The 25764-nt window shown below is 32.4% G+C and overlaps 2 protein-coding genes and 1 long non-coding RNA gene across 3 annotated transcripts in view; 1 reads left to right on the forward strand and 2 right to left on the reverse strand.

Annotated features, from left to right (window-relative positions):
- Positions 1–4352: 4352 nt before the first annotated feature.
- LOC126837192 (E3 ubiquitin-protein ligase SIAH1A-like) lies at positions 4353–7044 on the reverse strand. Its single transcript, XM_050571016.1, has 2 exons — positions 7038–7044; positions 4353–5401 (listed from the first exon to the last, which is right to left on the reverse strand). Exons 1-2 carry the CDS (start codon positions 7042–7044, stop codon positions 4353–4355), a joined length of 1056 nt encoding a protein of 351 aa, XP_050426973.1.
- Positions 7045–7257: 213 nt separating this feature from the next.
- On the forward strand, positions 7258–8743 carry LOC126836758 (uncharacterized). Its single transcript, XR_007685380.1, has 3 exons — positions 7258–7437; positions 7543–7664; positions 8018–8743. It is a non-coding gene; the product is annotated as an uncharacterized LOC126836758 (long non-coding RNA).
- A 3193-nt stretch (positions 8744–11936) lies between these two features.
- LOC126836505 (uncharacterized) overlaps positions 11937–25764 on the reverse strand; it is a 32123-nt gene continuing 18295 nt past the window's right edge. The window contains exons 2-8 of the mRNA XM_050569985.1: positions 16673–16846; positions 14618–14795; positions 14400–14478; positions 14250–14313; positions 14048–14161; positions 13641–13772; positions 11937–12214 (exon numbers count right to left, since the gene is read on the reverse strand). Coding sequence (XP_050425942.1) covers positions 12140–12214; positions 13641–13772; positions 14048–14161; positions 14250–14313; positions 14400–14478; positions 14618–14795; positions 16673–16810 — 780 coding nt within the window. The 5' untranslated portion in view covers positions 16811–16846 and the 3' untranslated portion in view covers positions 11937–12139. The remainder of the gene's footprint in view (positions 12215–13640; positions 13773–14047; positions 14162–14249; positions 14314–14399; positions 14479–14617; positions 14796–16672; positions 16847–25764) is intronic.

Here is a 25764-nt window from a genome sequence, read left to right on the forward strand (position 1 = left end):
TTAATAATAATAATAACGTTAGGTTAGGTTATCGTCTTTGTAATAAATTTGTGTACGACGCGGTCGGTGCTTCCATAATTATTATAAATTATAATAACGACCGGTATGTAGGGCCAAGTCGGAGATTAGAACTAGTTTGGCTAGCGACGACCACATTTCGCATAATATCTCTGTCCCTTGGGGCGACAAAGCAACGACCGTCCTCCACGGTTTGGTCGGTAAACGGCAGGTGGTGAGAGCCAGTGTCGTTTAGCATTGACACGAAGAATATTTCATTAAAACAACACACATTGTACACTATGTCGATTATTATGCTTTATTAATAGTAATCATATTTTTTTAAGAAACGAAAAAGTCGAGACTAGTTGATTTTAATAACATGTAGAAACGAATTACGAATAACAAACAACAGCCCTAGAATTATTATGTCCTTAAAGACACTGTGTATTTTCCTAGGGGTCTTTAGCTTTGAGTGCCGAGGGTCTTTGACCCTCTAATTAATTAAAGCGTACCTATACTGTTACAATACAACAATACATGTTAAAGTTTAGGACGGGAGGTGGAGTGTGGTTAGCATTTTCTTTTCCGGTATTTTACAGAGCTTTATCAATTTTTGAAATTTAAATGGTAGCAAATAAATGCTGCGCTATTTTTTAAGGGGCAACGGATTGGCAATATTTGACAAAAATTAATCTAGTAACCATTTTATGTACGCCGACTAATTTTAATGTAAAACGCTTTTAAGTTTTTCCACTTATACTACTCTTTAAATTGATTTTTCTCCGAGTTATGGCGAAAGTTTGATAAAAATGGCCTTTTGTAGAAGACCAGTGGCGTAGTTACGGGGGGGGGGGATTAGGGTGTCGTATCCCCCCCCCCATGACCTTTTTTTTTTACTGGCCATAGGCTCAACAAAATATTTATGTACTTATTTAACATCATTATAGTGAAACCCCGAATCTCCTATGTACCTATATAGTTTATAAATATAACTAAAATAATAGAAGTCGATTGAGTTTTTTTTATTGCGGAGCGACGATGCACATCAACAATGTCGTCGTATAATGTACGTCAATAATCCAACAATATTATACTTGTGTAAATGCTCTGAAAATAACTGATGGATTTATACACGTTATCGGAATTTTCTTAACAACTTTTTGTCTCATTCGATAAACGGTATGTGGACATTAAGATTAAGCATGTGGTCAGTGGTAACAAATTACAATAAGCAGTGTGAGCAACTGGATAATAGTTGACAACAGTTTTCACTGTATTATGTATACTGTATAGTGTATTAAAACATAGTTGTGAATTGTGATACGTGAATCATAGTAAGTCAACTAGGTACACGAGTTTAGACTTAAGTTATTTTATTATTTAGTCGTGTCATAGAGAAAACAATTTTTTTTATAAGTCTAAAAATGGAAGGAAAAAGAAAAAAATGTAAAAATACTAGAAATACACTTTTTTCATATTTTTCAAAAAAAAATCGTTCTAATGAAAATAAAGAAGATTGTAATGAGGTAAGTATCTTTATCGTTTTATATTTTGTTTCATCACTCCAATTTTTGGTAATTTGGTTTATTTTGTAAAACAAGCAATATAAAAGCAATACGAAATTGTTTAGGTATTGTTGAAAAATTATACAATTTTTTCAATACTCCCAAACGAAATCATGTGTTATTATCTACTATCGAAAACAGTAATGTTGATCAAAAAAGAAAAACATTAAAAAGGCTATCTGCAACTCGATGGGTGCAAAGATACGATGCGATTCATGATTTCATTGAGCTTTTTAAGTTTGTAGTAGAAGCTTTAGAATGAATATCAGATTGGAAGGATTCGTCTGCTACGGATGCATCAATAATTCTAAAATCAATGGACTCTGAATTCCTAATTTCAGTTAATATTGTTCAGGTAAAAACAAAATTTTTAATTAAAAAGAAGGTATCTTAAGTCTATTGCAATTACCTGATGTATTTTTCAGCTAATGTTTTCATTTGGCTTACCGTTATGTAAATAATTACAAAAAACCAAAATTGACTTAAAAGAAGCCTCTCGCACAAGATACTGTCAATGAGTTATGTACATTATTGTTAGTTACATACTGTTATGTTTATTACAAAAAAGAGCTATGTACATTATATTATATTATATTATAAACAAAATAAATGTACTTAAAAATTAAGTAGTTTGTATTTTTGTGTGTACAAAAATGTCTATCCCCCCCCTAAGACAAATTCCTAATTACGCCATTGTAGACGACATTTTCCGGCGTATCTAATGGACGGATTTCAATTTTTTTATTTTGTTAATGAGAAGCTCACTATTTTTTTTTATGGGCGCTAAAGGCCCATTTTTTTATAAAACCATTGTAGGATTAGTTGGATTTATTAGAAAAAAAAACCATAACAAAAGTAAAAATATAAACGTTTAAAAAACTGAAATAAAATAATCGACCTTTTAATCCCCATAGAGAAGATGTTAAGCTTAATAACAAAACAAATTGTTTTGAAATCGGTTCAGTGAACATTAAGAAAGTGACTTCTTGTTTTAGTCTTTATTTGTATAAAATTTGGCGCTTTCCGTTCCCATTAATTCATTTTCTCTCGTTTTTAAGTCAAACGTTTAAAACAGGACGTATAAGAAATCCTCCTGTTCCATACTTAAAACTTTAAGAACTTTAAAAGTAATTAACCAAAACTCGTTATATCATCTTCAGTGTAAAAAGTTAATTAAATACCTATAGATGTACTCGTTTCAAAAGTTATCTATCTGGAAAACACTAAAAAAGGTAAAAAATATTTGATAGTTTTATAATATTTTACAAAAACAATAATAAAAATGTTTTCAAAAAGAAAAACTACCAAATTTTCATTTTATTTTTCTAGAAAATTAATGTCTTGGGTTATCATACTTATTACCAATTTTCCAGCTTGGCTATTGTTTTTTTTTTTTATATATTACAATATATTTATGCACGGTGTGTGTGTTGTGTGTTTGTCTCATAGCGTAAACAATATGATGTAGGAATGTTTTATTCATTTAACGTTATGTATGATACAAAGCTGTTGATAATTACCACGGAGATTCGGGGTGTACGAAAATTAATAATTATTGTCAGCCTCTAAGTGTTTTTCAATGTACATAAATACACTTAAATCGAGTTGACCGTGCTCGTACTCACGAATGGCTAATTAAAAAAATAAAAAAACACTATTTATCGTCGGGGCTAATGGAAAATCACTCGTATAATGTATTCCCATACCTAGCAAGTATTTCTTCTGCGTCATCTCGTTATTATTATTATTGTCTATTTGCATTGCGTTTACTCCGTTCGTGTCGGGTTCGCTGGACCGGTCTAATTTATAGCAATCCACCTGACAGTTTTTATAATATGCACCTTATACAGTGATTATTGTTATTATCATAATATAATATCCTCAATTTTCCGTTTACGCGTTCTATTTCGGTACGCGGCGAGCTGTCTATTTGCATACGGTATAAAAATAATGTCTTTAAAAGCAACTATTAATTTTTAGTATTCAAACAGACAGTTCCAGTGAGGAGTTTTGCAGTGTGGTTTTTTAGTACTCACCGTAATTTCTTTATTACTGGATCGAGTTTAATGGATCGGCTACCTGTAGATAATACTAATATGGTATAATTAACGCCAATCGGCTTTTGGTCGTATATGATACGTACAAATTACAAATGATAAATATGAACAATTGATAATTATGAACAGTGAAAAATGAAAAACCTAATACTAAAAACAAAATAAGATACTACACTAAAACAAGTAAATAAAATTCATAATATACAAAACAACTGACCAATAATAGACGATAGAAAAATCACATAAATACTTTAATAACATAATTTAAATAGGAAGTGGGTAGGTAAAGTAAAAATTTGTAGTTTAGGTCGACTCCTTTACAAACAGCATCATCCTAGCGAGCGGTACATTTCTGGAAAAAATTGGACTGTTTGTTATTCACATGAAAAATAATAACTTGTTTTCTCCGCTCCACGGAAAAACGTTGAATCATGTATACTAATGTTATCTCTTATTACTTATATTTTATCATTTATCTCTTATCACTTCTCTCTTATCAGTAAGACCCTACATTAACATTATACCATAGATAAGATAAAACTATCTAATTAAACGTTCTACATAAAAATATTTTCAAAACATAAAATAATTCACATCCTGAACACTATCTTTAAATTTATCTATCCTATTTGTACAAAACGTATATATTTTATTTTATTATAATTACATACCGTATATGATGATGTCACTTAGGAATATACATGTATGTATTTCTAATAATACGAGTGTATCACACATAGGTCGATATTGTGACGTAAATTCCTAAGTTACCATTATCCGCAAACAGCTGTGCTGTACTAGTATCAAACACTAAGCAATCTGAATTTAAAATTGCCTGTGAAACTCCTTGGTGTACACTTCTTGGGGTTGCTTCCCATGCCAAACGCCTTTGATGACCATTAAGTTCCAGACGATAAGCAAATTTTTCACATTGTTTTCGACTTCCAATTAACCGGAGTACAGCAAAAAACTGTTGATGACCATCGTATTTCTCTTGTTTTTCAAGCACCAACATGAAATGATGACCAAAACACGATTGCATCATTACCCAGTCAACGACTCCAGGAAGATTTATGTCTGTTGCTAAGAAAACAGTATCCTCTCCTTGTAAAGTTGTTATAGTTTTATGCGCGACCATCAGATGTCCCATCACTTGCTCCAAACCACCTTGCCACTTGCATTTTTCACCCGGACACGGGCAAGCGTATGGACCACGTTCACAAAGTTCTTCGTGTTCAATTTTTTCGGAATGTAGTAGAGACACGGGACAACCGGAAGACGAATATTTACAAGGGAACATCACTGTAGAAGCAACTTTTTCCATTGCCAAGTTACGAATACAACCAATGGGACCTCGACAGGTCGGACAGCAATTGTTCAGCTTCGGTCGACATGCACTACAAACTAAATGACCGCTTTGGCATTGTAGTATGGGTGGTAACATATGATCAAAACAAACGGGGCAATCAAATAATGATGCCAAATTCCCGGATACAATAGACGCTGACGAGTATGAACTAGAGCCATTACTATTATGAGTACTGTTTCCACCGCCTCCGCCACTAGGTAATAGAACGCTAACATTATTATTACCCCCGTTAGTTGTTGGATTACCAATAGGTGGTCCGCTACTATTTGATCCTCCTGATCCGCTCATTCTTGTTTCTTGCTCAGCCACTAAATGGTGGTTGTAATCGACGATACGGCTATTATTCGATAGGGGAAATTGTTCTCTGCTATGTAAAGATATCGAATAACTATTGATCAGTAAAAATAAAACTGCAATTATTGTGAACAACGTGAAAAAATGAATGTCGTAATAAATAAATCATAAATGATGCAACAGTTCAACAAAGACAATTAAAACAAATAAATCCAAGCAGACAATGAAAATAATTATGACAATTTTTTATTGCTAAGCAAAACACAAAACAACAAAAATAACAAATTTACGAAGCCAACTATATGAACTAACTATATTAGAGAAATGCGACGATTATTTTTCTAATTTAATTAACCATAATTTCGAGTAAAATGGTCGGATCGCATTGAAATTTTTTTTTAGCCGCAGTTTTAGACTCAATCGTTGAAAATTAGGCAGAAAAATCGTACATACAGATTTTTTTTATTACTGAAAAACTGTGTTTTTTAGAATTTATAAATTTTAGCATAAACATGCTATAACTTCCCAAACAGTTATCCAACCATGTCAATATTTGGCCACCTATTTAATGTACGTACCTTTACTAAGTTTGTCTACTTGTTTTATGTCTTTTTAAATTTTTTTATTACCATTTTTTTTATATTTAACATATTTAATAAAATATGTAAAGAATTTTACTTAATACCTAGTACATACATATTACATAGTAATGTTTCAGAATGTTTAACCTTGTAGGTTATAAATTTAAGTCAACATAACTTTAAAATTTAACGATTTAAAATAAATAAAAATAATACACATAAAGTCAATAAAAAATGTTGACTTCTCGTGGATCGAACAGTATAAGTGAAATAATACAATTTTATTAAGTATTGTTATATCATGTTTAACAGTTTATAACTAATAAAGTAGGTTCTCATCTATACATTTTAGCTTTGACGTTCTTTAAATATATTTTTTTTAACTAATGACAGTTAAAAATAATTCAGAAACAAAATATCATAGTAAATTTATGCACATTATGTAATTTAAATAAAAAGTGGTGTCTTAGTATGGCAGTATAAGTACTATAATTTATATAAATTAATTATAGCTTATAAAAGTTAAAAATGGCCTCTTTTTGCATATTTCCGCAAAGAAAAATGTAATCTATCCGCCAGTGACACTGGCTTAAGGCCCAAAAAAGCAAAAATAAATAAATAATTTTTTATATTTTTTAAAACATATTTTATTTTATTGTATGGGTGAATTGGAAATGTATAAGTGTTGATTTTTTTCTTTCAAGTTTAATTGGTGGATATTTTTTTGTGTGTCCTAATTTATTTAAAAACGTATTTTTTTTTTATTGATTGAATAAAATAATAAGCGAACAGTTATCCTTCGTTAGTATTTAAATTCTAGGTTTTTATTGCATTATGACTTTTGTATTACAAACAAGTTGCAACTAATGAATCTTTAAGCCAATAATATAATTTTAACACTAACCTAGAAAAATATCTTTGACGTGTTAACTATATATAAGATACATAGATACATTAATCATTTATAAATTTTAAAAGGAAAATAAAATATAATCTCATACTGATCGGTGGTGTCTGTGAACATACGGGTTTAACATTATTTTTATATAATATTGCGCGACATCTATGAACAGTATTGAACAATATATTGTTTTACATTGCTATCTATAATATTAGTATCAATAATGGTAGTATCACATAATAACCAGAAAAGAAACTTACAAAAAATTACATGGCATCTTTTGCGGCTGGGAGCCAGCATAGACCTATAAAGAAATATTTCTTTATCTAGTCTATGAGAGCCAGACTTTTATAATAGAATAAGTTCTGTAGCTAAATGCTAATTCCTGCAAAAACATAATGTCGGACGCTTATCACTGATAAGTTATCAGTCTCGGCCTAGGTTTCCCTTCTGGTTACTATGTGTTGGTATCGTTGTGATTCCAATGATTTTGTGTTATCGCAATTAACAATATTATTATTAATATAACAGCATAGTCCTTATATTACAATTTACAGAAGATTTTTACAATAATTAACGATGACACTAAATAAAATGATAATATATTTATTATACAACTAGGCCAGATAGAGAATCAGAAAGGGATTTGCGCTTCAATCGCTCCATTAAGGTTCGTGTTTTATGTGTATAAAGAAAATATATTATGCATCTGAACTATATTTCAATATAAACACAACTATCCGATCAATGCAATAGGCCACTTTTTATTTTATAGTTTTGGTGGTTTGCCTAATGTGAAAAACAATTTGTTGTTATCGACCAGCCTCCTGTTGCTGTTGTCGGCAAACACAGGAGACAAATCTTTTGCCCAAGGCGCACCGATAAGAGGAAATTACAGTAAGATAAAATTATTTTCATCATTTTTATGTACCATGTAATTTATTTTTTATTTTTTATTTTTATTTTTTTATCTACAAATTTATGTAAATAAAAAAATTAATGTTTTTAGATAATGATTAGGGTAGTTTCTTGCTCAATTCATTCTTGCATATTTTTTTTTACATTCAATGGTAAAGCCGTTCTTACAATAGTAATATACAACAATCAGTAACCGATTCATAGCCACTTAAAATGCTTGAAAGACACATAGTACATGTTATTGAACATATTGTGAACAAATACAGAATACTTGACTTGAGTATAATACGTTTATTACTTTGGCAATTTCTCTAACATAGTCGTTGTTTCAGGAAGGATATAGACGAATGTAAACTGAGCAGTCCACTAGCAGTCAAGTTTTTGAACGTCCATTACCGCCATAATCGTTTTCCGCACTTGAGCATTGCAAGTACACCGTCCATGTCGAACATACTACAAGCGTAATAACATTGTTACAATTTACATTTTTATCGTTTCCACGGTCGACTAATTTAATTGTAAATTCTTTCATAACTATTGTTTTTAGGTTATTAAACTATGTCAATTATTATTATATAACTTTTTTTTTTTTTATGAACAAGACAAGAAATATGTTTGTTCTATGAAAGAACTAAAAAAAAAATGAATCATATTTGATTATAATAGCAACCGAGGGATTATTGTACTGGCTATTTTATAGGATCGAGGACAAGAACTTTAAATTAGCCATTTTAGCTAGTTCTTGACTATTTATTGATTTAAAGAAAAAAGTTTCTAATAAACTGTTTTTTAGAACAATTTTTTTTTTTTAAAGTTAATTTATATTTGCTTACATTTTTTGAAACCTGTGTGAATATTTTTAATTAATTTTTTGATTATTTTTAAACAGAAATTACAATGTTTAATGACTTGTGACATTTGACCTTTTGCATAAAGTTTTGTTACAAAAGACACATATCATATTTTTTAAAAAGGCCAATCTCACCAAATCATATAATTTAAAAACTATAAATTCCGCCAATGTATAATGTTTAAAATGAGATACTAGATATTGTACATCTCATTTGTTATAAATTATAATATTACACTCCTAATGTGATTTGGTGATTAGTATTTGTCATTAGATGTATTTTTTAATTTTTTTAATTAATTTTTTTCAAGAGATAAAAATACTTGCAGATATTGATAAGATTTTTAAAAAACAACCACAGTAAATAAAAAATAAAATATTAATCTTTTTTTAAATAATACAATAAGTCTATGTTGATTTAGAAAAAAAGTATTTCTTATTTAGAGGTAGTATTAAGAATTGGTTATTTGCTTTTCGTTCCTTTAACAAAATTCAAAACAACGGCTGGAAATTAACGTGCTAATTAGGTTTTGTCGAGACAAAAATGCAATTGAATTTGATAGTTTAAAAAAATAAAATCTTCCACTCTAAATCGGGGGTGTGAAGAGTATCAAGTAAATGTTGTTTTAAGATATTTTTCTGATAACTGTTTCATAAAAAAAAAATTTATTCAACCTGACCTTATTCTTTAGCATTTTGCAAATTTAAAAATCAAACAATGTTTTCTTAGTTTTTTTTTTAAGAAAATCTTTTCAACTTTTTACCTATCAAAGTACAATTTTTATATGAATATAAATTACTTACTTGTTCGTTGAGGGGTTGATGCCTTATTTAACAAAAAATTACTTTCTACTTTAACATGTCACTTATCTATGTATTTTCGGATTTTGTGTATGTTTTTTTGAAGGATTTTTTTTTGTTATTCTACTTGTTTCTTTTTTTTGTAGTTATTTCCAGTTGGAAAAAAAATAAAGCTAGTGTTTAAATATCATTTTTTCTAATTTGAACGCATTCTTCAAGTAAAAAATATAATAACTGTTTATAACTATTCTAAATTGATGTCGTCACAATCTTAAAAAAAACTACTATTTAAAGAACAACATATCATATTTACAAGGTATAATTTCTCTAAAAAAAATTGGTAATATATTTACTTAAAAATTAATCACAAAAAATTCTGTTTGTTATGAAAGCCGTTATTGGCCATTTTAAAAATATATAATACTATATTTTTAAATAATATTTTTTACCAAAACTGGGTTCAAGATTTTTAACCTGAGCAAAACACATTTTAATCTAATTAAATAAAATACAAATGTATAAATACCTACAACTTCATTGTTATTCAAACTATAAGGTATTTTTAATACCTAGAGAGTTAAAATGTATTAAAAATACAACATTAATTAACGGTCTAAAGAAATATGTATTTCAACCAACTTATTATTAGCGAATTGTTACTCGTTTAAGGGGATTACATGTGGTCTGTTTTTAAGGAGTTTTGTATAGGCAATATTTAAGAAAAAAGCGGTTTTAATAAATTTCAGCCATGTTAAATAATTTTCCGGTTAATTAGTTTAAGTTCCAAGGTATAAAAACGTGTGCACTTTATTTATAAGCTATATACATGTGACGTATTAAAAAAAAAAATTATTTAACACATTTCAATGATAAAATAATATTGTCTTTTACAACTTCAGATATAAAGCTATAAAACTGCTCTCTCCGTTTTATTCGACTTTTTTCATTAAACAAAAGAAAAACATCAATTTTACCAATAAAAAGCGTGAAAAGTTTGTTTATTTTCATTAATGATACAAATATAATAGGTATATAATTTTATAATCTTTGGCAAAACAAAAAAAAAGTATGACTAACATTATTTTAAACGATAAAAACACAAAAACCGTGTAACACACACACACAAAAGAGTACAAAAAAAAGAAAACCGTTGTGTGTAAACACACAACTTGGTGTACAAAAAAATATTACATTATTAATAAACTTATAAATCAAACAATTATGTTGTGGTCGAACACGCTTACATTTCCAAACTTTTTGGGAAAAAATAATTGTTTTAAAACATAAATCTCGATAGTATTTTATAGAGATAATAAAAATAGAATACATCAATACAATACAAAATACCATAATCCATACAGTACTTTTCAATTGTATTTTATAGAAATCCAATTGGGTTACGTTATAAAATATATAAACTTATCATTTGTTATAATATAATATGTGTATATATAATTTTACATTTAAAAAACAATTCATTTCCCAAAACAATCTAAAGTATAAATCAAAATCGTCGAGCATAAATATTAACCCCAAAAAAATAATATGGATATTAAAACGAAAACCCAATTTAAAAACATTTTTTTTTAACGAAACAAACCCGTGTTGTGTTTTATATAAATCCACACCAAAAAAAAAACTTGATACACAAAATATGATCCTAACGTGTAACTATTTTTATTGTTAAAAAAACTACTTTTTTGTGGTAATTTTGAACAGACACTTGTTCAATAAAAAATGATAATTATTATTTTTGCACGGTTACCTACATTTATTTTTTTTGGTCGTCTTTGAAAATGTACAAATCAAAATCAATGCAGTTTTCAAAAAAAAAGCTTAGATTGACTGGTCGTTTCATCAATCGATAATGGTTGTTTTATACAAAACATTTATACATAATAAATCAAAATAATTTGAAAAGAAAAAAAAATGTACATAAATACACCTATATAATATATAATGTTATAATACTTTATACTTAATAATAATAGATATAATTCTATAATATTATAATAATTGTACAAATATACTAAGACTAGTAACATTTTAACGCAAAAAAAGCATTTTACCATTTTGGGGGGGGGGGGGGGTGGGGTTTTATATATATAATAATAATAATCGAAATAACAATATCAAAGTATATTATTACCGTACAAGCTGACAAACAAAATAATTGTGAACAACATGAATATTATGCAACATACGATTTTGGTTTCGGTTAAAAATGTACACACAAAATACTAAAATCATTTAACCATCATACCAGTCTCGTTATGTAGGAAAGTGTAAACTATAATAATAATAATACAAGTATGTGATTTTAATTATCAAAGTATAATACGTCTGGGAAATAATAAAAATTAAATCAAAACAATTTTTCAAACTCTTTTTTGACGAATGTGCACTCTTGTTCTTTTTTTTTTTTTTACATCAGTTCTATATGTTGCTTGTACGCGCGTTTGGTAACTACTACTTAAATATTAAATAATAATAATAATAATAATAATAAAAAAAAAAAATAGAATTTCAAAAGAGTTACAGCGCTTTTTCTGCTTTAGTTTTTTTTTGCATTTTAATATAAAAAAAAAAAAAACCCCAAAAATATATAATTTGTGCGATCGATTATCGTTATTGTATACAATCGTTATGAATAATTATAATAATAATAATTAAAAAAAAACAGTAAAAACAAGACTTGGTGTGAAAGATACGGACGACGACGAGCTTCTTTGCGGTTTATCCTTACAAGAGAGCGTAACAGTAAATGCCGTCTTCTGGTCGAGTGGCGAACCTTTTGGCCGAATTAAATGTAAAAGAAATTTTCATAGTCGTTCATGGTGCTTTCTTCTTTGCATTGGTCGTTCCAACTGGTTTCAATCTGGAATTATAAGAGAAAAATAAATTTAAAAAACTTTAAACACCAAAAACTAAACAATATCCAGTCCAATAGCAAAGGCCAGTCGATAAAAATTTTAATCAGCCGTTCAGATGTTTTTTATAAGTTTTATTTCTTCTGTTTTCTGGCACATTTCCTCACACTGGATGAGCTTTTGAAAAGAAATCGCCTAATGCCGTTTTTATGTTAAAATATTTTTTAACAAAATTTGAAACGCATTTATTTTTTTTAATCTTAACTATTTACTTGAGCCAATTTCAACAGCGAATAAAATTACTTGTTTAAGTATGCAAACGGATACTTACAAATAATGTTTATTATTTCTTTGCTTTTTATTAGGACATCACAAGAATAGTTATTGTTATAAAATGTATGATTCTTTGAAATCATTTAAAGTCTAAATTTTGGAATGACCAGTTGTTTAACGTAAATTCAAAATGAACAAATTATTTTACTGCTAAAGCATTTTCAGATTGAGCTGTTTTATTTTTTTAAATAGCTTGACAGCTCTTTTTAGGTAGTTAAATTTTTTCCTTTTGCATAATAGTTTATGTACACCATCCTACAAGGATCTTTCTAAAGGATACACCTGTAGGTAGGGATTAATAACGATGTCAGTATGAGTTTTGCTGCTTATCCGAGTTAAGCCCACAAAAGATTCCCGTTTTTGGTTTGATACGACACCCACATATTGTATTATGTCGGTCAGAGATAAACAAAAATTACAACAAAAAATGTGTTAATAAGGCCCGCCTTGTGCCGTAGTATACACACAGTGGCTTGATGCAGGGATTTTTTCAGATAAGTAGGTACCTGTGTTTAAAATATTTTTTTAAATAGTCTCAAGAACCGCTCAGCATAGCACAACAGCACAGCTGCTGTCGTGGGGCCGTTGTAAATATTTGTGTACCAGAAACACCTTGGCCGACTCGAGGAGGGATTATAGGAAGATTGCTGTAGTAGTAATTATTGTGTTTGCCTATGGATCACGTTATTAAACGCCGAGATTCGGTCGAGATCACTGGCGTCGATCCTTCTTACCTCGTCTGGCCCTTTTACTTTGTTTCGAACAAACAAAAAAGGCCGACCATCTGTCCGGAAGTGTGTTAATGGCTTCCTCTTTCCACTAATACCGTTGCACGTGTGCGCCCGCCCGTTTGTTTTCTTAGCCCGGTACAAATTATGAGCACACCACTTTGTATGGCACGTATTAAAAGATTTTAATAATAATAATAATAATAATAAAATGCACAGAGCAATAAACGTCGACGGTCCGCGACCGGATCAAAAGGCATTCCTCGGACACGTGTGCAGAAGGAGAGAACAAAATAAACAAAATCTGAACGTCTGTAGAAAAGATGCTGCTTAGGCTGTCTTAGGCGATAAGATACGCGTGACGACCACTCACTTTTTTGGATTTGTAGTCGACGTTTCTTTTCAACAGGAAATGGTAATCGCAATCGTACGGCCAAAAGCATTGTACCGTCAACGGCGTGTCGTCGTGGTGGAGTTTGCGCTGGTATTCTTCGGATTTAGACACCTAAGTACAAAAAATTAATATTAACTAGACATGAAAACCACCAATATGGGCGAACACGGGTAATTATTGCACGAAACGGTATAGAAAAGAACGAGCTGAGGAGGTGTTTTCCAGATGTGTGTACCCTATTGCATCCCACCCATCTTTAAACAATTTTTTTGTCTAGTTTTCCAGTGTTAATAATGAGAGTGGTAACAGGTTCGTTATGCGATAACGAGTGGATAGCTAATCCAAAATTGTAGGGGGGGGGGGCGATTATTTTTACCAGGACTTACCTCGTACAACGAGAACTGTTCCACTTGTTCTTTGCTGCTGTAACAGTTCAAGAGGATCCGGATGAGTTCGTCGACGGTGGTCCGTTCGGAGATCAGCAAGCTTTTGTACTTAGACTGGAAAAATAAAACACAAAAACCATAAGTACACTACTCGGACGGGTTTTTTGGTGTTTTTGGGAAAATGGCAACGTGGAAAACATACCCCCGGCATCAGTTCGCCGTCGTAGATCTTCACCAGACCTCCTTTTTTCGACTGCAGACAAAACCTGAGAGAAAAAAGCAAATCACAACGATTAAGCTAAAGAAAACAATATACCCAATTCACAGGGGAAGGCGTAGGAGAGGCACTCACCTGGACTCGCCTAGCGGATGACACGACTGCAGCACAGCGGGACAAGACTCGTTGTCCAAAACGAACACCGTCCTTAGGCCTTGATAAACAACACAAAAATACATAACAATGTTAGTTAATAACATAATATGTACAGGAGAGCAAACGATTGTGGACAAAAATAACTGTATTTATAGTATAATAAAAAATACTAGAGACTAAACACCGCTGGCGCTTACCGAGTTTCCTGAGGTTTATCTCCATGGTCATGTAAAACAAATTTGGGTCCCTGTGACGCATCCGGTACTTGTTCAACAGTATGGAGATCACCTCGCTACAAGTAGTGCTGTAGGCCAACCCGAGAGTTTTGTACTCGAGATCGGCACGAAGACATTTCGTGTACACTTTAATGGTGGCCTGAAAGAGAAAAAATAAAAATAAAAATAGGTATATGAGTGTTTTTCCAACAGTCGGTAAATTTGAAACTACTCGAGTAATTGGAAAAATAGGGTAGTCAAGTGAATTAGTTCAATGTAAATCAAGTACTAATAGATACACACAATTAAAAAAATTCGGAATACGAAAAACCTTGAAATAAGCAAATTAAATTTGTTAATTTGGACTCTTCGAAATTATACTCAAATTTGTAGCTGTTTCCCGGCCCATTTAACAATTCTACTCTAATTTTTCAGTCAGACAGCTTGTCTCTTAAGTGGTCTATCATTAAAAAAAAAAATATGTTACTTTGGGTAAAAATGTTTTTTGTAAACGCCATGTATTTTGGTTGGGTATACTTATAAAAAAAACAAACAACTGGTACGCGTACTTAACGTCAGGCATTATCATTCAGTTTTTTTTCACCGGTTATTTACAATGTCGGGTCTGAGAGTTATTTTAAAAAGAACAAAAACGACTATTTGATATACAGAGTGATTCACGAAGGATAAGACACTCGTTGTCTCCACAAATAATTTCAATTTTTGTTGTATTTTTTTTTCAAAACCTATTTGCTTTTGTCGTTTTACAATATTATAAAACATTTACCTTTTTTAAAATTTTCCACAGCTTTATCGACTAAACTTCAATGTTTATCATACATTTTAAACTTGAAGTGAAATTATCCACAACCGGTTATCGACCAGTCAAGTATGTTCGGCAAAAATTATTCTCAATAAAAAAAGTTTATTAAATGTATACATTGCGCCTTTTAAATTGTCAAGTCTCTGGATAATATTTGCTAACTTTAAGTTTTTACCTTTTTCGAGATTTAGTTTTCGTTTGTGTTATTTTACAATATATAAAATATTCAAGTTTTTATTTTATTTTTTTTTTTGTATTTTTTCCGAAAAATTATTTTTTTAAAGACAAAGCGAGTGTGTCTTATCCTTTATGAATGATCACTGTCTGATAAAATCCAAACCGGGTCGTGCCATCGCGCTTTAGGGTTTATAATCTCGGTAAAAAATCAAACATAAAATATAATATCTCACACGCGTTAATACAACATTATACTAATGTACGATTCTTATGTTTTTTATTCTACGTCTCGTCCCGTCCTTCGTGAGGGGAGGGGGAGGGGAGGGGAACAAAAAGAATGTGTTAATTACACGATTATGTCGGCGGAACCAAACGGTCAACCTAACCGCGTGTGCTCGCGCCTTCGAGGGTGTTTATTAAAAAATATTTCCTCACAGTCTGTCTTTCACTTGGGTCTCGGCTGCTCGGTCCACGAGATTATTATCAAATAACAACAACAGCCACACACACACACCATACATACATATTATTAAAAAAAAACCATTGACGTCGAGCCGCTTGTTTTTGTTAATAACAGTAATGAATCGTTTCAAAAACAAAACGACGGCGTTATCATCAGCCCTAAACGTCCCCCCCCCCTCCAACATTATGCCGTTGAAAAAACCCCATCCACTGTACCCCTCTGCCCAAGAAAGCGAGACACTGTCTGTTTAGGTGTACACGAGTAGAGTGTTTTTCTCAGCTGACCAAGCACGTGGGTGTGTATATAGTTATACAGAGCGTAGGTGCTGCTCAAAGATGCACGTCCAAACGGTTGATTTCATTTCAATAATTTGCCAATGCCTAATGCTAATGTCCTGATAGGAATTCGGATGGAAAAGCCTTAGAAAAATGTAAAATAATACAATTAATAATTGTAAACATTATCACTCGGTAATGGAGATTTGTTTCTACTCGGCGTTTAGTTTTACACGACTCAAGCATGCAATACGAGAAGTGTTCATTGTATGAGGTATGCTAAGTTAACCATGACTTACCACCGGGTTGGATATGTTCAGCGAAGAGACACTGGAACATCTGCTAGACATGGCCGGCTCTTGGCCGACAAACGAATTTGATGTGGACACGATGCTCATCGTGTCGGAGCTCTTGGCTCGGTGCACGTGCTTCAACATGGTGAAGTCTCAGGTGAATTATTGCTTGTCTAACACCTGAAAGAACAATTCCAAATATTAAGCTAAATCTATTTGTTTTGACCGTTTAACATGTTATTGCTGTATGGGGCGCGAGTAAAAGAAAATGCAAACAAGACCCGCGCCGCTCAAGTCAATAATTTGTTTGTTTTCTATAAAGAAATTCCTTCGGGCCGCCAAGAGAAACGGAATGGTCAGTACAACCGAACACCCTGTCCTTCGGTTTGTGATTGTTGTTTGGTTAATAAAAGGATATTATATTAACGTATAACGCTATGATTTATAAACACAAGCAAAAGGAACGTTTTTTTCAATAACCTTTGGTAAATATTATAATCCGCCTAAGAGTCTGCGGGCCAGCTGATTTTCTTTGGAAATCAGTCTAAAGAAAAAAAATCCCTAAAAAAAAAAATTTAATATAAAATTATAAATGATCAGTCTGGTTAATGACTATTTGCTTAAAAATTTAACAAAATCTTTATCCGTTTAACTGTCCCTTGAGGCTACAATCTTTGGGGTACATTCTGGTGAGTTGTAATACATCCGTCACACGTATACACTGATAATAAATTCCTGCACACATTGCCCCCCCCCCCCAAAATGGCGCCTATGTGATCTTAAACACAACAATTATTAAGTGTTTTTTTTTTAATGAGGATTTTTTGCACTCTGCCAAACGGATCGTGTTCGCCTGATCTGGTGGCGGCACAAAATAATAAAAAACAAATTCGCTGATGTTGGCGCCGAGAACAATAAAAAAAAACAAGTAATAAAACTGATTTAAATAAAATCTAATGGTTGCAGAATTTATTTTCGGCTGACCCAAGCAGCAGTGCTCCTCTCTTGGGTACAATAGATACATTATGTATAACGTTACACATGACCGACGCCGAGAGACGATATTATGTAGTCTTAAGGTTTGGTTTTTTTTTTTGTCGGTGTGAAAAAATGTGTAAAAGCGCACCACCACGTGACCGGCTTGGCAAAAACCGTGTTGTACGAATATTATCGTCATATACATATATATATATTGTCACTCGATACGATTTGTTCACAAACGACCGAGCACATGTGCACCGAACATGTGTGTGTGACCTTTGCATGTATTGTGTCGTAGGACAGAGCACAAAAGGCGCTAAACGCAGAGCAAAAGAACAAGACCACATTTACACTCCCCGGTGAATATTATTCTTGTGTAGGCACACAGTGGGACATAAATCAACGGCAAACCCGTCGTCGACCAACTACTTCATCAATAGAAGGCAAACCGCAATTTGTCCAGAAATCTTCGGTCGGCCGAGTCCGAACAACAACAAAAAAGGGTTTAGTGAAAAATTACATACTTAGGGTTGAGTATCTTCTATCAGCAAAGTTGGCGATTCTCTATTTGCTTGAAAAACAACTGGAATGGAATTTGAAGAGATAAAGAGAGAGAGAGATACAGAGAGGAAACCTAATGTTGTCGAAACGGAAGTGATGAAGTGATTGGATAAAAGAGACCAAAAGACAATAGCCCAATGCCAAAGGACTAGGGTGATATTTTCAAGTGTTAAGAACAGGAAGACATATTTTGGTTGATTGATTAACACAAGTGAAGGCTGAATGAATAGCGGCAGAGAAATTGAGTCGAAGAATGGACGTTAATCGTCGTTAAAGGAGACCCGTTGGGTCTGAATAGAAATCCGGCTGAGCAATCGTTGGCTATGTTAGGTTAGCCTAAGTCGAATATTATCAACAGGTGTTGTTCTCGCAGTAGAAACCGCATTAATTTCGAAATGTACAAAATATAATGACAACATTAGTTACAAATAATTTCGCGAAACAAAGTAATGAATTTTTAACCGTTAAGTAATTTTTTTTTTTATAAATATAAATCATTAAGGGCGGACACCGAGCCCAGTAGATAAATTGCTGAAAGTCACGTGATATTCTAATTTAGTGTCTGGCGATTTTTTAATTCCCTTAAGTACATAAAAAATAAAAAATATGCGCGACGACAAACCGCAGTAATGTTCGAGCTAGACCTAAGTATATATATTTATTTATATATATATATATATATATATATCACTAAGCTATGATTAACGAGAAAGCATAATAATAATTATATAATTGAAAACCATAATATTATTACTATTGTCGATCCACGGTGGAAAAATAGTTTTCAAAAAGGACGGTTTTACTTTTGTAGGTAAAATGTGTAGGTATTTTTTTTGTGTTAAATTTGAATTTTTAATTACCATTAATCACACATTAGCCAACCTAGTCGACCGGACTAGCATGATTGATCATGTTTCTTTTGTCGAGTGCAGCTCAGAGGCGATCGGTGCTATACTTAGGTGGTATTTTTCGGGCGGTAGGCTTTATCTTGTGCGACTTAATGACTTTATGATGATTAATCGGCGCGGAATGAGAATCTCGTCAATAGCTCTCTTAAATAATTATTATACCATTAATATTACCGCTGATGGTCAGTAAATACCAAAGTCTGTGGTATGTGTAAGTATACACACATACCCTTCTGTGTAATGTCCTTTTTTTAAATACTCTAGTCGTATAAAAAAAAACATATTTCATTTTCCCGGCGTTTTAGTAGTATCCTTAGTAAACTTATAGGTACCGCCAATTCCATTAACGTTCAGTAAGGGTATCTTTCTAATCGCCAAAGATTGAGACGTCTAAATAAAACAGAGTCGGTTGTATATATACATATATATATATACATATAGACACCAAAAGTGCAAGTTTACAATTTACAGTGGGCAAATAAAAAGGTCGATAGCCTAAGTACACTACGCTAGATATAATAAATTAATATACAACGAAATGTGTTAAGACTTCTAGTGTTGACTTCTTGAACCATTGTGCTCGTTTTTTAGGGATTTTTCTTTTTTAATATTATTAGAAATAGTTAATATATTTTCGAAAATCTAATTGTAAAATATGACATATAAATTTGACCGAGCCATTTTTTTTTTGATTCGGTCGAGGTGGACTTTTTTATCTAGTTCATTGATCCAATACACCAGAGAGGATGTCGCTAATTCAATTTGTATACATATATGGAATATATTTTTTTATTGCCTACTCCCGCCTAAACCGTGTTAATATATTATTATAGTGGACTTGTTTTTATTAATACACACTTGGTACTCGGCAGCAGCTGATGTACAATACCTGCATAATATCCTTTGACAAAAGCCAAGGATAATTTGAACAGTGTATAAAAAATATTAGGAACAGGAAACCGTATTATTCGAGGACACAAAACGGGAACCCGCATCGTCTTAAAAATCTCTAATCTTATGTACACACAATAATAAACGGTATTGGAAATATATACATGTACTTTGATACCGGCAAACACACATCAAATGAGGAAGAGAAAAAAAAAAGAACAGGACAATGATAGATAATACCAATAATAATCGATATTCACACACACACTTCTTATTGTGAGTACAATTCTCCTCTCTCTCACTTCAATAATACACTACTACTACCTGGGATCTCTGGACACCCTGTACAATATATAATGTGTAACGGTTATAATATTATTGTGTATTATACTTACTTATCGTGTACACCTTGTAAAATACACATACATATAGGTATAGTATGATTGTATAGTGTGAAAAATAACCCCACACACCGGAATAGAACGACATATTATTATCATTGTGGTATGTACAAAAACACGGTGTGGTGGTTTTTATAATATTCTTGTAGAGTCTTGTAATAATAAGGATAATGATAAAAATATATGATAATGCCCGGCATCTTATGGACCCCATCGGAAACGACATCAAACGTATTCCAAAAGACTTGTGCTATTCTCGAACCGACAGACTCCACGCGGTGTTTATGACAACAGCTAAGTTTTATTTATTATTATTATTATTACAATCTTTTTTTTTTTTTTGTTATAAACACCCACAAAAGCAACCTCAAACAGACTCGGTTCGGCTACTACAAACAAACAACGATCCGAAAAAGAGCGCATGCTTTGAGAAAAGATTCCAAAAATTTGGCACTCTCATTTTCAAAAAACGGTTTTTATTCGACTATGCATTGCGGCTGCATCTGTCGATCGATCGCCAAAAACTGATTTGCAAATAAAACCAACCAAAAACCAACAAAATGAATACAAAATTGGACTTACGAACAAACACTTGATACAAAAATACTAACTGTTTAGTTAATTAGTTGTTTAGTTTGTTTAGTTAGTCAATAATAATTCATAAGAGTTAATAGGCAAAATAAATAGTATTTAGTATCTAAACACAATGAACTGATTTTTTTTTTTAATTTTGTCAAGAGTAATAAAAAATAAACGCAAAATGTCTAAACCGTGAACTTAAAATAAAAAATATTGAAACATAAACTCACTGAGAAAATCTTTTTCTGAAAATGTACAAAACTACATGCCTGAAATTTGTATTTAAAAATATTTGTACGTCATATTGTTTGAGTGAATTTTAATAATTCAAAATGTGTGCTGTATGGAAAACTTGGAAATGTCTACAACGTAGTGGCGCCAAAGTGTCTCGAGGTTTTCTATAGAGCCGCTCTTTTTTTTTGGTGGAATGTCGAAATGGAGAATTTCTGTTTCCAATACCCTGTACTTAGGCCGGGCTCACGGTCAGAGTACACACCAAAGCGATTTTATCGGTTATCCGTGTCGATAATAATTACTACAAAGCCGGCTCGTTTGAAAAAATATTATTTCATAGGCGGGCCCGTAAGTTATTATTATTGTTTTACATATAATAATAATATGTACCTACTATTATCGCAGACAGTACCGTTCTTATTAAGTATCACATCTCAAGTAGTATTATCGTCAAACACCAGCTATTGAAATACACACGGCGGCTTATCAGTTATCAGCTCAGTGAAAAAGTGGTGGGGGGGAGGTGGGTATAGCCCCTGGACTCGTTTAACAAGGCTCTCACGATCCGGATACGATTCGAATGATTTAGTTTTTACACAGCGTTATACTGGATACTGTCCCCTACTTATTCCATGAGTTAATAACCATTATTATTAATAGGCATACCAATCGTACTTGCACCGTACACACCTGTTGTAGTAACACAACAGCTATGATAGTATCATTTTTTTTTTTTTACACTAAATTATACATAAAGTACTTTAAAACCTCAACAATAAAGTCAATATCGTCTTCGGGCTTCGCATAGATAAACTAAAATTAAACCGTAGCACTTAAGCCGGGTTGTGATCATTATGTATCATTTTTTTAAACTCTTCCAATTTTTTTGTCCGTTAAGCTGAAAAAATTGTACATAAAAGTAATAAAAAATTATTGTTCTTAGCATTTGGCCCTTAGAAAGCCGAAAATTCGCGAACCTACTGTTATAAATAAATATTCAGTTTTACAAAAAAACCGACATATGTGTGAAAATTGTTATGAGCGAAATATTAAAGTACATAATAATCAAAAAAAATATTACATATTATGAATCATAACCTACACGTGTTTTCTGGGAACAGCAGTGGCGTTGCATCGAAATCCAATCAATTTTATTTGCACAGATCATCGGATTTGTGCAACTTTGTCTTATTTGTTGTGTACACATCACGATGATATTGTATTCGTGACTCGTGTGACCTTTTCTAAATGGTATTAATCGAGCAATTTCCCAAATGACCTATTCAAAAATAATACGTACACATGCAAACAGACCCACGTGTTAAACTCCTACGGTTCGTTTTCCACACGATTTTGTACCAACAAGCAATGTACACTTGCAGTGCCAACAGGGGGCGGGGGTGGAATTAAAATAATCTCATGTCATTGCTGCGGTAAACGGATAATGTTTTTTTTGTAATTCGCGGTTGGCACGCGATACGTTCCTTGTTGGTCGGGTTAGGTTTAAAAAAAAAAAAAAGGTCAAACCAGAGATTTAAATCAGACGACCGTGTTTTGCGGTTAGTTTTTTTTTCTCACAAGACGAACCTTGTAAACAGCCGCCACCCCACGAACAGAGACCAACCCTTGAAATTCGACCGGCCGTTCACTCGACCATGCCACCGCAGGAATGTTTTTGTTTTTTTTTATAATTATTATCATTTCAAGAGACGTCAACATATTTTATTTTTTTGGTTATTTTACTACCTAAAGCGCACGCACTTGGTTAAAAAAACATACATTATGCGAACGAAAATGCACAATAATGGAATAATAAAGTATAAACAGCACCATTGTCAATACTACAATATAACGTCATTCATATACATTTTTCAACATCAGTTTGAATCTTTTAAAAAATTTGACACTGGGCTCAGTCCACATTACTTCACCCGAACTTGTTCAGTAATGTTTGCTCCAACTTTCTACACAGATAAGACACAAATCAAAAATTACATACATTCCATTGCATACGACAGATGCACTGAACCACTAATAAGTTAATTGGTTAATTTATAGGTATTTGACTTCTTAATGTTGTTAACCAAAAATAGATGTATTTTGGTTGATTTTAGTTGAAAGAAAAATATTAAAGCGTTCGAAGAAGATCCGACGAGGGATGCGACATGTGTGCTGCGCGATGGTAAAAAATATGACACAGGATGACAAAAAAACCAAAAAAAAAAAAACCCCGTTTAACTGTTAACCTGTATTATGTACGTAGAAGTAGGTTGAGGCCGGTGGTGAGACAAGAAAGACTGAAGACTGTGTAATGTGTTTGGGGTTAGACAATAGACATAGCTGTAATCTGAATGATGTTTAGATGGATGCATGGTTGAAGACTTTTTTTTTTATAGAACATTTAATATTACAGTTGGACAATTGTTATATTATATACTTACTTGGTTAGGGCCATTACAAACGTTGGGAAGGTAACGACTTGTTTTCATGGAGACGCGTCCAGGAGAGAAAATATGTTAAGTGGGAGTTTATATTAATTGTGCAGGGTTAATAATGAATGAGGTACAATTAATGTAAATCCAGAGGCAGAGACTTCATTTAATAATGCGGTCTGGACGTGTGACGGGAGAAAGGAGAAAAATGAAATAATTGTAAAGACGGGTCAATGAAAGCACAAGGAGAGATAATATAGACCAAAGACGACGATGTGGGTGGATGTGTACAACGTGCTGCGGCTTTGTTGGAATGGAACCTCTCGTTATTGTTAGGTTAACACACACACGGTTTGACTGCCAAAATAATCATTAACAATAACTGTACAATAATAGTGGCCGACGAATAGTTTATAGAAATTGAATTTCGTTTATGTAATATCACACAAACGGTGATGTGTAAATGTACTCATAGCTATAGTCTGCTATGTGATGCACGCGTGGGTCGAGGATTTTAAAACCGAAATAACGGCTTGACCGTGTTATTATTATTATCATAACGTGGAGCTCGGCAATCGAGAGAGATAGCGGCGAAGACGGCAAAAATATATATATATAAATATAATATGTTTATTTAATTCTCTCTTTGGGCGAGATCAATACAAATTATTATCGTTTACTAAATAGCGTCGGTCCATATTTGGCGGTTATATTGGAAATTCGAGACGTTGGCGGACCGACTTTTTGTCAATGCAATAAAACACAATATATTATTATCATTATTATAATAATATCCCACGCGCGTTGACGGGTCGGCGGCATGCGTTAAAAAAAAAATACATTATATATTTTATACACACACAAAGAGGTATATACTGAGACTTGGGTACTTATACGACTTGGTAAATTACAATATACAAACGAATCGTTAACTAACCAAACAGATGACCAAAGAAAATAATGTTATGCCGTTGAACGGTTAGGCGCCGTTAAACCGGACCCGTTGGCATTATTATTGAAACAAACCAAACATCTCGGAGACGACACCCACCGCATTTTCGGTTTCGGTATTTCAACATGGTCGCCAAGTAGTAAGTGCGGTGCTAAGGCGGATATCTCGCGAATTACATCTCACAATAATATTAATGTGTCGTTGGGACAGCAATGGGTGGGAGAGGCGTTCGGGTTCGGTTCCCAAATAGCACCAGGAATGATAAAAATTCCTCAGAGATTCCAGAACGAATTCAACGGGAATCCTAGTTTTTCGAGATCAGTGGTGGACGCGGAGAATCTGTGTAATGCTTAGCGAGCAAGTGGTAAGGTAAGTAGAGAGGAGAGATTTAAATATTTGGCAATGGTGGAGTTGAAGAAGACGTGGTTAGGTGGAAAAAGACGGGCGGCAACAGGTGTGATGTGGGACAAGAAAGTGCTACTCAGACTGATAGGGAAATTGTGTAAGACCATAATAAGACCAGCAAAGATGTATTTTTTAATAAAGAAATTATTGTTTGGATGAAGAAAAAAAGTGTACAAGTTTTCAATAAATAATTATACCTAATCTGTCTATTATACCTAATCTAAAGTTATTATCATTATTCCAATTTTGTGTTCTTTTTTTTTGCTGTATACTTGCCAATAACTTTGGACATCCCCACTATCCTCCTTGACTAATTCTGGGTGCGCCTCTGACTCCGACACGTAATCCATATTATAATGATATCATAACAATTGCTGGCAATTTGCATGCACACCAGAAGGCCGTCCGTTTTGACTTTCGACGCAAAACAATCAAACAACAGACTAGAGTGAAATTTCTCCGCCTACGCGCCAAAATAACGCGCTTTTTTATTTTTTTTGAAATCACCTAACAACAATTTAATGGTGTATAATTATATATTATCAGCGATCTAACCTGAACAAAAGCTGTAGGTTCAACACGCGGTCAAAAGTTAAATCCAACTCTAACGGTAAACTCTGTTTAATGTTTGTATTGTTTTTTTTTTCGGAAATAAACAATTGCGTTTTAACAGTTATTATAACATCCTATTCCCTTGACCCACATGTATTAGTGTAATAATTATTACTAATTATGCGTTCTCGGCCCTAGACAT

The sequence above is a fragment of the Adelges cooleyi genome, unplaced genomic scaffold (genome assembly GCF_023614345.1).
Source record: "Adelges cooleyi isolate 19-005CV unplaced genomic scaffold, UGA_ACOO_1.1 ACOO_flye_CR_arks_rails_tigmint_CR_PRNA_247, whole genome shotgun sequence".
NCBI lineage: Eukaryota > Metazoa > Arthropoda > Insecta > Hemiptera > Adelgidae > Adelges > Adelges cooleyi.